The sequence below is a fragment of the Besnoitia besnoiti genome, chromosome VI (assembly GCF_002563875.1).
Source record: "Besnoitia besnoiti strain Bb-Ger1 chromosome VI, whole genome shotgun sequence".
In the NCBI taxonomy this organism is placed as follows: Eukaryota; Apicomplexa; class Conoidasida; order Eucoccidiorida; family Sarcocystidae; genus Besnoitia; species Besnoitia besnoiti.
Genome location: NC_042361.1, coordinates 1,927,902 through 1,943,054, shown reverse-complemented (window position 1 = coordinate 1,943,054; position 15,153 = coordinate 1,927,902). Strand labels below are relative to the sequence as shown.

At 54.0% G+C, this 15,153-nt stretch overlaps 3 protein-coding genes across 3 annotated transcripts; 1 reads left to right on the top strand and 2 right to left on the bottom strand.

The window, feature by feature from the left end:
* Positions 1-143: 143 nt before the first annotated feature.
* On the bottom strand, positions 144-2,654 carry BESB_066850 (uncharacterized protein; the record flags this gene model as incomplete). The annotated part of the gene is made up of 1 exon (XM_029365078.1): positions 144-2,654. One exon carries the CDS (start codon positions 2,652-2,654, stop codon positions 144-146), a length of 2,511 nt encoding a protein of 836 aa, XP_029218661.1.
* A 2,114-nt stretch (positions 2,655-4,768) lies between these two features.
* On the bottom strand, positions 4,769-5,744 carry BESB_066840 (ring box protein 1 family protein; the record flags this gene model as incomplete). Its single annotated transcript, XM_029365077.1, has 2 exons — positions 4,769-4,915; positions 5,508-5,744. The coding sequence occupies 2 exons, from the start codon at positions 5,742-5,744 to the stop codon at positions 4,769-4,771; spliced, it is 384 nt and encodes a 127-aa protein (XP_029218660.1).
* An 858-nt stretch (positions 5,745-6,602) lies between these two features.
* BESB_066830 (MmgE/PrpD family protein) lies at positions 6,603-14,049 on the top strand (the record flags this gene model as incomplete). The annotated part of the gene is made up of 12 exons (XM_029365076.1): positions 6,603-6,715; positions 7,108-7,251; positions 8,243-8,291; positions 8,651-8,817; positions 9,444-9,580; positions 9,959-10,111; positions 10,517-10,578; positions 11,062-11,187; positions 11,642-11,797; positions 12,501-12,637; positions 13,293-13,411; positions 13,832-14,049. The coding sequence occupies 12 exons, from the start codon at positions 6,603-6,605 to the stop codon at positions 14,047-14,049; spliced, it is 1,581 nt and encodes a 526-aa protein (XP_029218659.1).
* Positions 14,050-15,153: the final 1,104 nt, after the last annotated feature.

Sequence of the window (15,153 nt, the reverse complement as noted above, 5' to 3'; positions counted from 1 at the left end):
CACCTTCACGTGACCCCCACTGGCATGTGCAGTTTACAAAAACCAATTGAAGAGGTGGAGAGAGGCAGAACGAAGGACAGGAATCTTACATAAAGGCTCTCTTTCGCAGGAGAACGGCAAAACGTTGGAGACGTGGAACCCTTCTACTGTGCGTTTAGCTTCGGCCCCATGGACAGTAGTGCTTCGTGTCCTGCCTGGGACCGGTGTAGCCCAGCTTCAAAGAGTGCGACTGCCAGCTTAAGCCGCATGTCTCGAAGCAGATTCTCTGTTCCGTAGCTGTGGCGGACTCCAAAGAACTGGATTCTGGCGGGTTCGGGAGCCTCTTCTGTGCGTTCCTGCTTCGTTGCCTCAACGCGCGCCCGGCTCGAGGCAGTTTCTGACATCATCCTCGACGGATCGCTCTCGACGACTATACCAAACCTTTCCGCGGCCCTCCGGATGCGTTCCACAATTTCTTGCTGGCGAGTGAGAATTTGCCGGCGTCGCTCTTCTCTCTGCTGATGCTGCCATGCATCCATTTCCCTCCGGCGTTTGACTCGAACTGCGTTGCGCCGCCGAGCTGCCAGACACCGCGCGGCTTCCTCGCAGGCCTTTTCCTCCGCCGCAGTCATCTCCCTTCGGAGTTGCTCAGCTCTGCGTTGCACATAGCTCTGCACCTTGAGTCTGGCGTCCTTGAGACGCTTGCGTTCCCGAGCGTCTATAAGATCCTGTTGCTCTGCTGCGCGAGCTCTCTCCTCGTTTTCGGCTTGTTGCCGAACTCGCTCCTTCTCCTGGAACGCCGCCCGTTGGACTTCAAGCCTCGCTTGAAGCGCCGCAGTCTTCTTCATGTGCTGTACTCTCTTCATTTTCTTCGCCTTCGCTTGGCCAAAGCTGCGAATGGCATCTGCCCTGTGTTCCTTTGCGGCAGCCAACGCCTCGACGCGAGCTGATGTGAACTCCCGCCAGCGGCCCATGCGTCTTTGCTGCAGCAGAGCTATCTGTCGGTAGATCTCGATCGCTTCGCGGAGGAGCTGAGGAGTGGCGGTACGAAATTCGAGCTGCAAACGCTTAAGCAGAAGCGACCTGGACGCACCCGGATACGCGAACTGATTGCAGACAAAGGTGAAGCGATCAGTCACCATTTGAAGAGGTGTCGCTTTCTCGGGAACAACCAGATTGTCAGAATGCGACTCTGCTTCCGGTGCCTGTCCATCGTCAACCGCTGCTCCAGGATTCGACTGGTCGACGGTCTCGGGTTGCGTGGTAGTACTTTTCGCCATCAAATCTGTTTCCTGTCTGACCGTCTGTCCTGCCGCGAATTGACTGTTAGCCAGCGAGCCCATCGACACAGCGGAACTCCAAGGTAACTCCGCCGAGTCACAGGAGCCGCTTCTCACGGAGGGTCGCACGCGCCGGCAGGAGTCAGTTTCCCAGAGGCTGCATAGCATGCTCATAAGCTCTTTCTTAGTGTTGTTAAGCGAAACCAGCTTCTGCCTATAGATATCCTGGTCCTTTTCGTAGTCATCTTCAAGGCGCTGAAGTTCCTCTTGGTAGCGGACGGCGACCTGGACCATGTGTGACGAAGCGTGGCAAGCATCATCACGGAGGCAGGAGTAGCAGGAGTCGACAAAAGTCTCTTCTTCTTCAGTAAGTTCTCCGGGATCGAGTTGCGATAACACGTTCTCTATCTGCGAACTTCCTCCTCTTCGGCTGGAGTCTAAAGGAAGGGTGAAGGCGCCGTTTCGTGGCTGGAGGATGCGCCGGAGAGAAACTTTGCGTTCATGTACTTCTTGCTGAGCGGCAATGCACGCCGTCTCTAGTTCGTGTCCGACCGCGACGACCATGAGTCCATACTGCTCTAGAAGTTCCGTGAAACCAAGGACTTGTAGCCGGAGTGACGGGGGGCTGTTTAGATCTGCAGCAGAGTCGCTGCATATTGATGACTGTGATGTGAACATGTGATCCGTGAGACTTGTTGTTGTGCTGCAGCAGGTGCTTCCTGAAGTTACTCCAACATAATTTCCTTTCTCCTTTGGACTGGCTCGTGTGTTGTCGTATCGTCCCGGCCGAAGATTCCCCGGAGCAAGGTAAGCTGGGGAGCTACCAGTACTGTGCACCTGAGGTGTTATACTTCCAGCATCTCGATGTTTTTTGCTCCGGTTGATGCCATCGCCAAGCTGGGCGGCAATTCGCCTCCCCAGTTTTGCTAGCATTACCGCGTTCTCAAGCAGTGTGTCGGCGCTCTGTAGCTCTTCATAATCGCTGTCAGTTTTGCACATGGCATCACCGCAGTCTGGAGGCGATGAAGTACACACTGCAGATCGTGGCAGTTTTACTTCGGCTACCGGTTCTGGCGGAGAGGAGCAGTGCCCGTTATAAGTCTCTCCCACGCTCTCATGATCCTTCACTCGCATACTCGGTATTTCAGGCACAGACTCGACCAGGCTCTCCACGAGGCGCTCATAGCGCTGAAGGGAGGCTTCCTCGTTGCGCCGTAGCTGATGGAGGTTTGACGCAAAAGAGATCCATTCCGTTTTCTGCTCACTGAGGGTGGTGGAGCTCTGGAAAGAGTTCATGGTCGCTTCCAGAGCCTTGAGCTTGGCCGCGCTGCGTCGATCTGCCTCTCGCGCCTCAGTGACGGAGAATGCGTGCGAACGCAGTCGAGTCGAACTCATTTTAGCTGCTTACCAGTCTCCCCCCAGAACGAATACTCCAGGTCCGCTTTCCGAATCGCTGAAGGACCCGGACGTGGACATACAAGTGAGACATTCACGCGGACATGTGGGAAGCGACAGCGCCTTGCAAGTTCCGCGTTGTTTTGGGTAGGAGCAAATGAGAGTGGAGGCTGCGCAGTAACTTCGTCTCCGCAGACTATCTCACTTAACGGAGCCTACCAACAGCACTCTTGCATTTTGAGCAACGACCCTAAACTGCAGTGTCGAGCCTCGGTTCACTTCTGTACGACGTGGCGATGCGTGTTTTGTGTACCTTCCCTCCTTGTTTCTGCAGCGCGAGGTCGACCGCGCGGCTCGTTGCCTTGACAGTCTCGGGAGTGGTCTTTCAGCGAGTGATTGCACAAAAAAGGGCTGTGGGGCTATGCAGTCCCACGGGGTTTTGGACTTGGAACGGGGTTCGGTGAACTCTGACTGAATGTGTTGTAGCAGCTGAGAAAGATCCGTGACCGTGGCAAGGTACGAAAGAGGGACTCTGTTGAAACAGCGAGCCTTCGCCCCACATATCCGGTCCGCAGAGATCAAAATCGGGGTTTTGACCCGTGGCGGCTCTCACAAGATCTACTACTTGTGAAAGAACGTACAGTTTTCTTCCGGCTGAAGTTCAGTCAGCTTCGTTGCCGTGACATGCTGTCTTCTACACACAGGGATATCGTGAAGACGGCAAATGGGGTAGGCACCCCATTGCTCGGCGGCGCAGTTTGTCCGCTTAGCTCTACTTTGTCGCGGACCGCCAGTGTCCTGATACCGCGTTTGCATTCTGGAGGCACTGCCACTTCATGACTTAAGAGATCCGAGAGTGCCTTTTGTAGGTAATCGGCTTCTATTTGCGATGGCGGTGTAAGCCATGGAACAAATCAGCGCCGGCACGACATGTGTGAACGTCGGGTATGCTGTTACGCACATCCGCTACGACGCCGAAAACCAACTGCCAAAGACTGCTTTCGGCAAGAGGCGCTCTTCCGCGCGACGGTAGCCGATTTGGCGTATGCAAACTTCTTGCCTCTCGCGATGGTAGCTGCGTAAGCGGAATAGGCACACCTTTGTGAGGCCAGTGCAATCCTGTAGGTGTCTGTGTTTCTCTAATGTTGAGTTCCAACCTAGGCATTAGTCTGCTAGTGCAAAATTCTAGGATTTCGACTCCCAGCTGCCCGATTAGCTACCTGCCGGTGCGCATACACGGCAGCAGTGTCTGGCAGCAGTTGCGTACCTACCTATCGCGCACCCGGCTGCGCTTGAAGAAAGTACGCGGTTCCCCGGTGATATGTGTCGACGACACATGTGACAATGCGGCTCCGTAGCCCTGCTGAATCCGGCGCTGAGTGGTGAGTTGGCCATGCGCTGCGCGACAGCCTTCTCGAGAACCGCTTACAAGGAAACAGACGAAAAATCCGAAAGTAACAACCTCGCCCACATATCCTGTTCCGACATGCGAACAAAGTACTATTTTCCCTGCCCGATATGGCTTTCAGCGTGTTAGTCATGCACGCCACACAGATGACGCCACTGTATACAGGAACGGCTGTCAGAACCGTGGCTTCAAACTCCCCCGACTCAGCGAATCGCAGCGGTACAGCCAGAGAGACGACTCTCTTAGAAACGCGTCGACGTATTTACGTGAACCGAGGAAACCCCCCCGGACACCTTCAGTGGTGACTACGTGAGTCAGAGGAAGCTTATGCTTACACGGAGAAAGACAATTATACACAAATCTTGAGTGCCCCGACCGTTGTGCTCCTGGCAACTGTCTCACACGCACGCACAGACAACTTCACGCACGAATACACTATTTCCGTCTGGCGCACGAGTTCTCAATCCGCATATTTTCCGGCGGCTACAGCCTGCAGCAGACGAAAGCTGAAGTTCTACCGTGTGGAACGCCTTGTTGAAAAAAGACGGAGTCACGCTCGAAACAAGTTGCATCAGAGAGGCGAGCGAAAATGCGCACGATTTCAAGGGACTACACTAGTTCCTTGTTCCTACGCATATCCAGCGGAATCCGCGGAAAGCAGCTGCAAAGCCGAGCCAGGATGACAAAAAAGTCAGCAAGCTGAAGTCTACCGCCCATATTTCTGGAATTCCCAGTCTGCATTGTCCAACGGGCACACTTGACGGGTTTTAAGCCACCTTGAGATACAGTGGAAGTGGAAAGCGTGATTACACACGCCCCACGCGACCGTGCATTCTTCTGAGCTCGAACCTCCCTGCAGAACAAGGGAAATAGACACAAACATTCGAATGTGAAACGACACTATGCAGGCAGAAATACGGCGGAAGGCATCACACATCCGCGACGACTGGACAGGCGCGAACAGTTTGAACCCAGACGCCGCACTTTTCCCGCATCCCCGCTCTCCAGCACCCTGCAGGTCATTCAGCAGGCGCGGCCCCGCCTGGTTCAGCGGTTTTGAGGCTGGGCAGTCGCCGCGCCGGCACAAATGTCCCGCAAACTGATCGTTGAAAGCAAAGAACACGGAGAGCGGTCGAAGCATGCCAGGATTCAGAGTACATGCCATGACACGGAATGGAGAAACTCAAAGACTTCACGAGTGCAAGAGAAGCTGGAAAACGGGGGCGAACGGAAGTGGTTCACCGGTCAAGATGAAAGAAAAATCGAGTCGGATACATTGAAAGGGCGGGGAGAGGACGCCGCGCGCCGGAAGGCAGCGGCGGGGGGATACCTCTGTACACATGCAAGCTCACATCGCGTCAAAAAATCGACTGCTCACAGGGAAGCGACGAAGGCACTACGTGGTTTCAGCGCTGAAGGTCTGGTGGTCGATGCCTTTAACGTACCTGGCTGGCCTGGCACTCGATGCACAAGTCCATAATGTGGTTCCGACAAATTGCGCAGTTGTCGACGACGATATCCCAAGACCAGAGAGCAACTGCTGACCACTTCTTAACTTCAAATCTCCGGGCAGGGACTTCAGTCATCGGTTCGTCGACGGCCGCGCCACACGTGCTGCTGGACGTAGCCGGCGCCGGGTCGCTAACGTCCATCGGCGCGGTTGCATCTTCTGTCCCTGACATGTTTGAAACGTGTTTTTGATTACCTGAGGAGAGAGAAGAAGGCCCGACCAGCGCTCAGTCTGCGGAGTAGCAGAAACGTAGAAGAGCTCCCCCCGAATAGAGGAAGGTGTATATACACCCGAGGGGGGAGAGGACAAGCCGAATACAGAACTGTTGGCTCAGCAAAGCAGGAAACCGAGCCTTGAAGACTTCTTCAAGGAACAAAAAGGAATGAGCCTCTGAATAGGGGAAATGTACGCTGAAAAAAGGAAATGCACTCCAAGGAAACGTGTGCGCCTCGACTTCCTCCCAGCACAGCAGGCCTTCTTTGCGATTTAGAGCCTGAGTTGCATGCACACAGCTTGCATTCGAATCTAGCTGTATGGTTTTTGTATCTTATTGAAACGCGTATGCCTCAAGACATGGGAGAATAGCAAAAAAGCGGGAGGTGAAGCTCACCGCTGCTACGGACTGAAAATGCGTTACAAGAATATCGTGAACGGAGGCAAAAGTCGATATGCCGTCGGTGTCACATTGCGGCAGTCAACTGGCTAGCGTACCGAAGGGCTGCCGGTGGCAGCTTACCGACGTGAATACCTGTAGCCGTGGATAAGACACGCATGGCTTGCTGAGCCTGCGTATGCTTTCCGAAGACAATGCGTTTCGCCGTGTGTCTGAGTCCCCCAAAGGTGAGTTGCATGCGAGGCGCGGCGCGGGAGGTGGCGGGAGTGCCTCAAACAAGGTACGATCAAGCCATGCTGTACGCGGGCTTTTGCCAAAAGGGGGGACAGCCCTTGCAGACACAAAAAGCCGAGCAAGTGTGCGTTTCCATGGAACCTCTCTCACACGTCGGCACTCTGTCCTGCAAGTTCCTTCACAATGCCGTCACAAGCGGGCTTCGGGGCTGGTGAGGCCGAGTATGCGGTCCTCCCGCGAAATTCAAACCAGGCGCTCGGCATCGCTCAGTACGCCATCGATTTCCTAGGCGGCAAGTAAGCCCCTGTCTTCTTCACGGCGCAAGTAAAAACCGAAAGTCCTCTGCGTGTGCTGCAGGCCTGCGACTGGCGTCCCCTCTTCAAAGGCCTCTATTTCGTCTCCAGCCATCTATCTGCTTGTCTACGAAGATACATGCATATTCAGCGGTACCTAATGACTCCGAGGGCCGTGTTCCACTCAACCTCCCAAGACATTTTTTGGGTCAGCAGGCACCTTCTAGTCGCACTGGGCACTTCTGCATCGACCCGGCTACGTGATGACAAGACTGTGCGAAGGCATGTGCCAGTATATATATATAGATATATATATATATATATCATCGTTCCTGTCCAGGAAGCACGGTGAAACGTGGATATTCGCTCAAGCGGGGTCTATCCGCTGCATGCAGATACGGCGACAATGTTTCGGCGAGGGTGTACGAGAGGGTGCGGCTCTTCCACACAGACAGCGTCGTGTGCGGCGTGTCTGCCTTGGCGCTGAAGACCAATGCGCCCACGATCCTTCGTGAGGAAGCACTGGAATACTCATGTGAGTGAACGCGGATGCGTTCAACAAGCACGCCTCAAATTTACATAAACACATGCTCTGTCCATCTCCGTTGTTGTGCCTGTTCTGAAAGCCTCGCGGCACTCGTACGCGTATCCTGGATTAGGTACGTCTCTGCGCACTATCTTGTGGGAGCTTGCCTACACGACAGGCAGGCATTCATGAAGACCCTGCGCGCGAGCGAGGCTTCTTCTTTTTCTCTGTTGCAGTTTTCCACTGATGTACGCCACGGTGTGTGCACCTAGTAGTCGTTACCTCATATCAGGTATCGTGACCCTATTTGGCTTCGGTTTCTACGCGCGTCCGCGTGAATCTGTGTCAGTTTCGTCTTGCCAACCTCTACCAGGGTAGTCTGCCTGTAGTACACGTTCGTGTTGCCGTTCAGGGCATTCCACGACGATGGTAGATGTCTTAAAGCTTTCCGATGCCTTTTCTATAATTTTTTGAAGTGTACCGAGCATGCGATGGCCGATGCACGTCGAAAGTCGTTCCCGAGTCAAACGAGAGACATTTCCGAGCAACTTTGTCGGCGGTGCGAACGCGAAGCACCGTAGATGCCTCACATTTCGTTCCGCAGCAACGCTTCTTCCTGTTTGTGTGCCTCAGACCCGTAAGTCCGCGTCTGCGCATGACCGCCGGCAGCGCCAGAAAAAGAACTCAATCGCGTGGCGAGTCGGATGGGCTGGCGACGCAACCGGAGAGTCAGGCACAGCTTGTTCACAGAGGAGTCGACGGTTCTTGCAGCTGAACCACTCTTCAGTGTTACCCAACTGCTTTGCTACACATACGCGAAAAGCAAGACGAGTCCCTGGCAGCCTCATTGCGTCAGCCACGCCTCTCGCCTTCCGTGTCCTGCGAGGACGCCCCTCTACAGCCTGGGCTACAGCTTCGTCATGCGTCGAAGCTCTCGCATGCGGCTGAGAGACAAGGGTTTGAACGCATCTTAGGGAGTGTGACTGCGAACGCTCCTGACGCAGCTCCGGCGCGAGAGTTTTTGGCAGCCTCGCGAGATCCCACCCCGAAAAGGTCAGGACTTCGACGTGGCAAGCGAGGACAGGTCGGACGGAAGAGGCTGCTGCAGGCGCCATTACTATCGTGTGTGAACAAGTCATACGCTTGTCCAGCCGCGCGTGCTGGAACCCATGCGCGCGCATGCATCGTGCCCGTGCTACGCCATAAACTGAATGTAAATTGGTGAATGTATATCTGGCGGCCCTGTGTGTATGAAGGGGAGTGAAGTCGTCACAGCTTCTGGATCCGCTCGCCATTCAGACGTGATCAAACACGTGAGTTGTTTACCGATTTATGAGCGAATTGGCCTTCCACTTCATCCTTCTGCATGTGCATCGAGGCGCGTGCGGCGACACCTCGCGTTTCCCGCTCAGGCTATCGCGGCGAACTGCGCCGCCGTTCGCGAGTGGGATGCCAACGGCACAGTCTTCGGATTCAATCCAAAGCTGCCGGAGCACCGGGCGGGCGAGTTCGGTCACAATGACTTCTACCCCGTCGTCGTCGCGGCTGCTCATGCCGGCGCCAAAGACGTCGATGGCAGGTTCGCGCATGTGCTCCACGACCTCTAAGGTCTAGGGTTGGGGGATGGGCGTGTCGCGGGTCGCCCGCGTACTCCCGCGGGCGGAGGCGCTTTTGTTGGCGCTGTCTCAGCACATAGATTCGTCTATGGAGAGGCAGACATCGCTGACGAGAGGTCGCCACAGTCGGGTGCGAAGCAATGAAGAAGAGTGGAAGCTCTACTCTCCCTTCGCGACATCTGCGCAGTTTAGCTGTATCTCAACCTCTTTATCTTGATTATTATGGCGGGGGCTTTTGAGCATCTGTTGTCGTATTGCGTGTCTTCCCGCCTGCATTCCGAGTCTATCGCTTCCACAATCTCGTTGAAGGTTTTCTGCATGCGTATAAGGGAATTTCATTTCAAAGGCTCGGTGAGGCGGGCAGCTGCCTTTCCCTACTCCGGCTGTGCTCCTCATACCTCGTCAGCGGCAGCTAGCAGCACGACGCCAGTCACGTGAACCCTCCAAGAGTATCTGTGTGTGCGTATATGCATCTGAATATGCCTACACACATATATACATACACACGTATATATAGGTAGACAGTGCAGAGATCCTCGCCGGCGTGCGTTCCTGAGCGTTTTTTAAACAAAAAATTCTGTTTTCGCAGGAAGGCCTTACGCGCGATGCTTTGCCTGGACGAAATTCGCGGCAGACTTGCAGAGGTGTTCAGTCTCAAGTCCTTCAAAGTAGACCACGTGGTTCACGGTGCCATCGCCTCTGCCGCCGTCTACGGCGCTCTCCTGGGTGCGGTCGTCGCCGAAGACTCGTTAAAAGAGACAGCCGCATTCGTCTACATACACACAACTAGACAAGTGCATGTCAATACTTCCGCAAATAGGCGCGAACGCACGCGTGTATCCCCCCCTAATGACACTCTTTCTCTCTCCATACATGCAGATAGACGTGTGTGTGAGTTGCGCAGCCACGGCAGCTGCGACAGCGTGTCTCGCTGACTACTCCTCTGACGCATTTGCGGCCTTCCAAGTATTTAGGCAGACGGCCATGTAGAAAAATCTGTGCATCCGCAAGCTGCGGGTGTGTGCGTCGCCTGTCGATAGTCATGAATATATCCTTCATTCGAAGACGGTCGCCGCTTTCCGCTTCTCACCTCGCTGTTTCCAGGGGCCACGGCTGAGCAAATCGAATCCGCCATCGGCCTCTCAGTTGCGCACTACATTCCGTGGAGAGCGATTCGCGCTGGGAAACAGCTGAGCGACTCGAAAGGAAGTTCCGCGGGACTCGCAGCTGAAGCGGCAGTTCTCAGCATGCGCAGAGGTGAGGCAATCCCAGGGCGCTGGCTTGAATCAGGTGCGGACGACATTAGTTCTTTTCGCACATCTACGTGCACAACATACAAATGTAGATAGACATAGACGTAGATATAAATATTTATACGTAGATATAGATAGATATAGCTATAATTACACATAGATAGATTTACACAACTACAGGTGTAGATATCTCTGAGTGGAGAGAGAGGCCGGCCTCCGGACAGGTCTGCATGCATCCATACTACGTGACTTGAGTGTGACTCGAGAAGCCCGCGTAGGAGCCGGTGGCAGTGAAAGGAACCTGCGACTCCGCAGTCGTTGGTGCGCATGCGACTTTTCTCTGGGAAACGACGGCGAGCGAAGTAGAGAAGGAGGAAGCCGTGAGTGTGTTTTCGCTTTGAGTCTGTAGCGATGCGGGGCTTTGTTGGCCCGCGAGACATCTTCCGAAATCCCGAGTCCGTGTTTCGAGCGGTAAGTGAGGCGTGCGCCTTCTCCCTCTCCAGTCGACGCTGCAGAGTTCGCTGCATGGTTGACGCAGAGAGACACACATATGTACAAATATGGTCGCGCTATCTGTTCATATAAACAAGAGGGAGATACAGAGTGACCGATTTAGGAGACGTGAATCCGTTTGACGCTGGCATGCAGACGCGCGGCTGAAATGCACACATTCATGTATGTGCATGTATATACGTATCTACGTATAGGTACAGTTATAAACATATATATATATATATATACGTCGAGTTCGCACTACCAAGTGCGCACTCGCGTAGCTGAGTACTTTTTCGCATGCACTCGCGCACGCAGGCCCTGAAACCCGTTTCCTCTTGTTTGAAGTGAACGCGGGCATACGCCTCGAGACCGATCGGTCACCTCGACCTTGTGTTTCTGTCACGTTTTCCGAGTGCCTGCGAAAGCGATGGCGCGTTGGTCAGTTTTCGGCGTACTCAGAATGTGAGGACTGCGGGAGATTCCCCGTTCGATCTCATTCTCGCTCACTCCGGCGAAGACTTCGCAGTCGCGCGCATGCACTTCAAACTCGGGTTGTATGAACACCAGTCAGCCGGCGCCCTCGAGGTGCGTGCGAGGAAGCCGCCGGTCTGCGTCCCTCCGTGGAGACGACATTGTCGCGCGCAAGCTGAATTCGATCTGTAGACACACAGATCTCGATACGCTTATGATGCGCGAGGCGCGAACCTGTCGGCGGCGCGTCTTCGCACGATTCGTCTACGCGGCACTTGATTCTGCATGCGTACTGGGATAGCGAGAGAGAGGCAGGCGCCCCAGCGCGATCGACGTTGGCTGCCCCCCCTTGGTATCTATGGAAGTGCTCTGCTTTCGATTCTCAGTTGACGGTGAAGACGCCGTGAGCTCCAGGCCGCGCGGTCGCCTCCACACAAACATATATATTTGTATATGTGAAGGTGTAGAGACAGACAGACTCGAGATTCCAGAGTGCACGTCTGCGCACATGCATAGAGACGCTTGCGGGTGTGCGCGCCTGTGTGTGGGCGCCGGGGCCCGGCCTCAGGGCGTCCTTCGCCTGCTGATGGAAAACCCCGTTCTGTACAAGGAGCCAAGTCGCATCAAGTCAGTCACAGTGACTGCATACGAGCCTGCGTTCGGAGTCATCGGCGACGTCGCCAAACGCGACCCCCAGACTCGCCAGTCGGCGGACCACTCCATGGTGAGGCCTTCGTCGCCCCATAGGAGGCTCTTTTTCGCAACAGGCGTAATGCAGGACGCGCGGGCGGCAGAACGCCAGATGTGCCTCATTTATGTGTACATGTAGAGAGTGATCTACAAGTGTATGCATATATATGTATACACGTATTCATGTTCATGCATAAAATACAAATATATATATATATATATATATATATATATATATATATATATACGCACTTCTATACATTCATAGATACACATATACACACACACACACCACATACATCTATACTTACATAAATACATACACTTATGTGTGATGTGTGTGTGTGTGTGTGAATTCCGGCGCTTCCGTGGTGTCCGTGGTGCAGGGAGGGGCATCTGAGTTGAGCCTACGCATCTGACGGAGTCGAACATTTTCTCTCGCCGTGCATAGAGAATCGACCGCGGCATGCACTAGGCCCCGGGCCTGTCTGCACATGCAGCTGCATGATTTTTTAGACTCGCGGAGATGCAGTTTCGCGTGATTAGTTTTTCTTGCTGTGCCTATAGACAGTTGCGTCGAGCCCCAGGGTCGCGTGAACATATTCGCTCGCTGCACCGTACAGTGCCTTCACATAAAAGGGTATATCTGTGTTCTTTGTTCCATCTTTCGTATGTCAAGCTGGTGTTTCGAAGAGTTCTAGTTTGTCTCTTGCGTCCTGATGCCTGCGCGGCTTCAGGTGTATGTTATCTCGACTCTCATGAGGAAGGCCATTGAGGCGGAGGAAATTCCCCCAGACCTTGACGGTGCCTGGATGGCGTTGATGCTCACGCCGTTCGACTACAGCAAAGAGGCGATTGCTCACCCAACGACCAGGCGAGGCGTCTATACGCATACGCATGCTGCAGGCATGCATGCACAAGAATTCGGAGGGCGCTATAGATGAATGCTAAGTGTAGAGTCTCTCTTTTTAAACAAACTGCAAAAGATATGAATCCCACTTCCGCCATGCGTTCACTGTGTTCTCGAAACCATGCTAGCACAACAGGACTCCATGTCACAATTACATATTAAAATGCGCCTGTACATGTAGAAGAATTTAAATATAGATGCGCAAAGAAAGTGGAGAAGAAAGCAGGGGTGGCCGCAAGCGCCGACGTACATGTATGCCTGCTCACCTCGAATAAACAGAAATATTGTAGTTCCTAGAATTCCGACTATTTTTGACGTGGCGTACTACGCTACCGCCATATTGAGAGAGTTCGTCCTTAGCTTGTTGACACAAGGCTGAGGCGGATACCGCAGTTTCCGTAGAGATGTATATGTGCGACTATTCTGGCGTTTCGAGCTTGTGAGTTGTCCTGTGTGTGATCTTCGCGGGTCTCGTTACGCATGTCTGCAACAGGTTGCTGGAAGCTTCTTCGCAGATAAGAAGTCGCGGCAGGCTCTGTCTCACTGGCGCTGTTGGCGGCGCACACGTGTCAGCGCTCGCGAGCTCATGTCGAGGGCAGATGTGCTTTCTGCTTTTCAGAGCGCTGATGAACAACACGCACTTCAAGCACGGCGGGCCCGAATACGACGCCAAGTATCCTGAAGGCATTCCAACGAGCGTTGCGGTAGAACTCAGCGACGGCCAGACACTCGAGGGCCGTGAGGATCTGCTTGCTGCGGCCGCCCTTAACACACATTTTCAGTTTTGTTCAACCAAGTGCATGCACACATGCATGTATGTTTGTATGTATGTAGTCTTGCACTGGTTTGTATGTATCTATAAATATATATATATATATATATATGCATGTACGTATGTAGGCACTTAACACGTGGAAGTCTTCGTACCCCCAGTACGAACTGCAATCATCAAGGTAATAGCAGAGAAATGAGCTCGGGTATCTACCTCTAGACTGACAGTCGTCATACGATGCGCCCGTACTACTGAACCAAGGGCAGAAGTACACCCATAGCCGCTCTCCGGTCTGCCGTTACAGGCGCTAGAGAGAGGTACGCAGAAGAAGACTTTTGTGTGAACCCGGGGTTTTCGCTGGTTTTTCGCCTTTTCTCTGTCCGCAGCGCTTGTTATGTTTCCCGCGGGGCATGCCGCAAACACTGAGGCGGATCTGATGAAGATTTTGTCGCACAAGTTTCGAACGATGGTCGCGATCGCGATGGAGCGCGAGGACGCGGAGGCCTTCCTGGCGAAGCTCGACAACCTGCCCGCGCTAAGCAATGAAGAACTTCAAACGCTCTACTACTTTCCTTCGTTGAAGTCGCTTGCGCCTATCGACTAGAGAGGCTGAGGCGCAGATGGCGCTGCTTCACACTAGGTTTTTGTGTGACTTGCGATGTAGCGTGCTTCGCGCCGTCTTTCATGAGTGCTGTGCCGTCTCCATCCAAGATCCATAACTACAGCATACCTCAAATACACGAAGCGAAAAGGAACGCACTCAACGGCAGCGATGAGGCAAACGATGCTTCGTCGAGATGCCAGGTTACACCCGATGTTTGGCAGCTCTGCTCGGAGACAGGCCCATACTCCCAGGCAACGCTATCGGTTCCACACCACCTTCTCTTCTCTAGGTCAAGTCCGATTCCGCCGTGTGCAGCCTGTCAGCTTTTTAGAGCTAATGGGGGCGGCGCCAATGAATGTTCTCTCAGTGTGGGTGTTTGTTTTTGAGGTGCGAGGCAGTAGCAGCATCTCTGGCGGTACACTGTATCATGGGCCCATGGCAGAGCGCATCTGCGTTTAGGAGCATGCCTTTGTTTGCTGTATATATCCTCTCGATACGTCACGCTAACTGTAACCTAGTCGCTGATCTACTCCGTGGTCTACCCAAGCACAGGAGTGACACCGTGGCACGATGGCGACGTAGGTTCGAGCACAAAGCCAAAATCTTTCTTGAATATGCCAGGCGCACGCTCCGAGGTTGGCGACAGTCGAAACAGTGAGCAGGATCTGTGCGCACTTTCGAATCGAGAGCGTGCTCAACTCCCACTGCGAAGCGAGAGCAGGCGCGCGGCGATGTGTGACCTAGCCTGTGTTAGGGCCGACGCCGCAGACTGGCGCATATTCAGGGCGTCTTCAGCCCGTGTGTAAGGAAAGACCGTGGCTTTTTCTGCCAGTGTGTATGGACGTCGCGCGGGAGCGCCGAGGACGACTGTCCGCAGCAAAAACGCTCGGGAGTCGCGTCCGCGGTCTATTTCGCAGAAACCCGCCGCGTGCAGGGGGAGTGTTGTTGCACTCGAGAATGAACTTCTTCGGTGTGCATCTCCAGCCAAGGAAGAAGTGAAAAGTGATCTGCCTGTCTCACTGGATCTCACGTGAGGCGGCCTTCATGCGGAGCACATCTGTGAGCAGGTAGGTGGCTGGGCCTACCGCCGCGACTTTTTGGCAT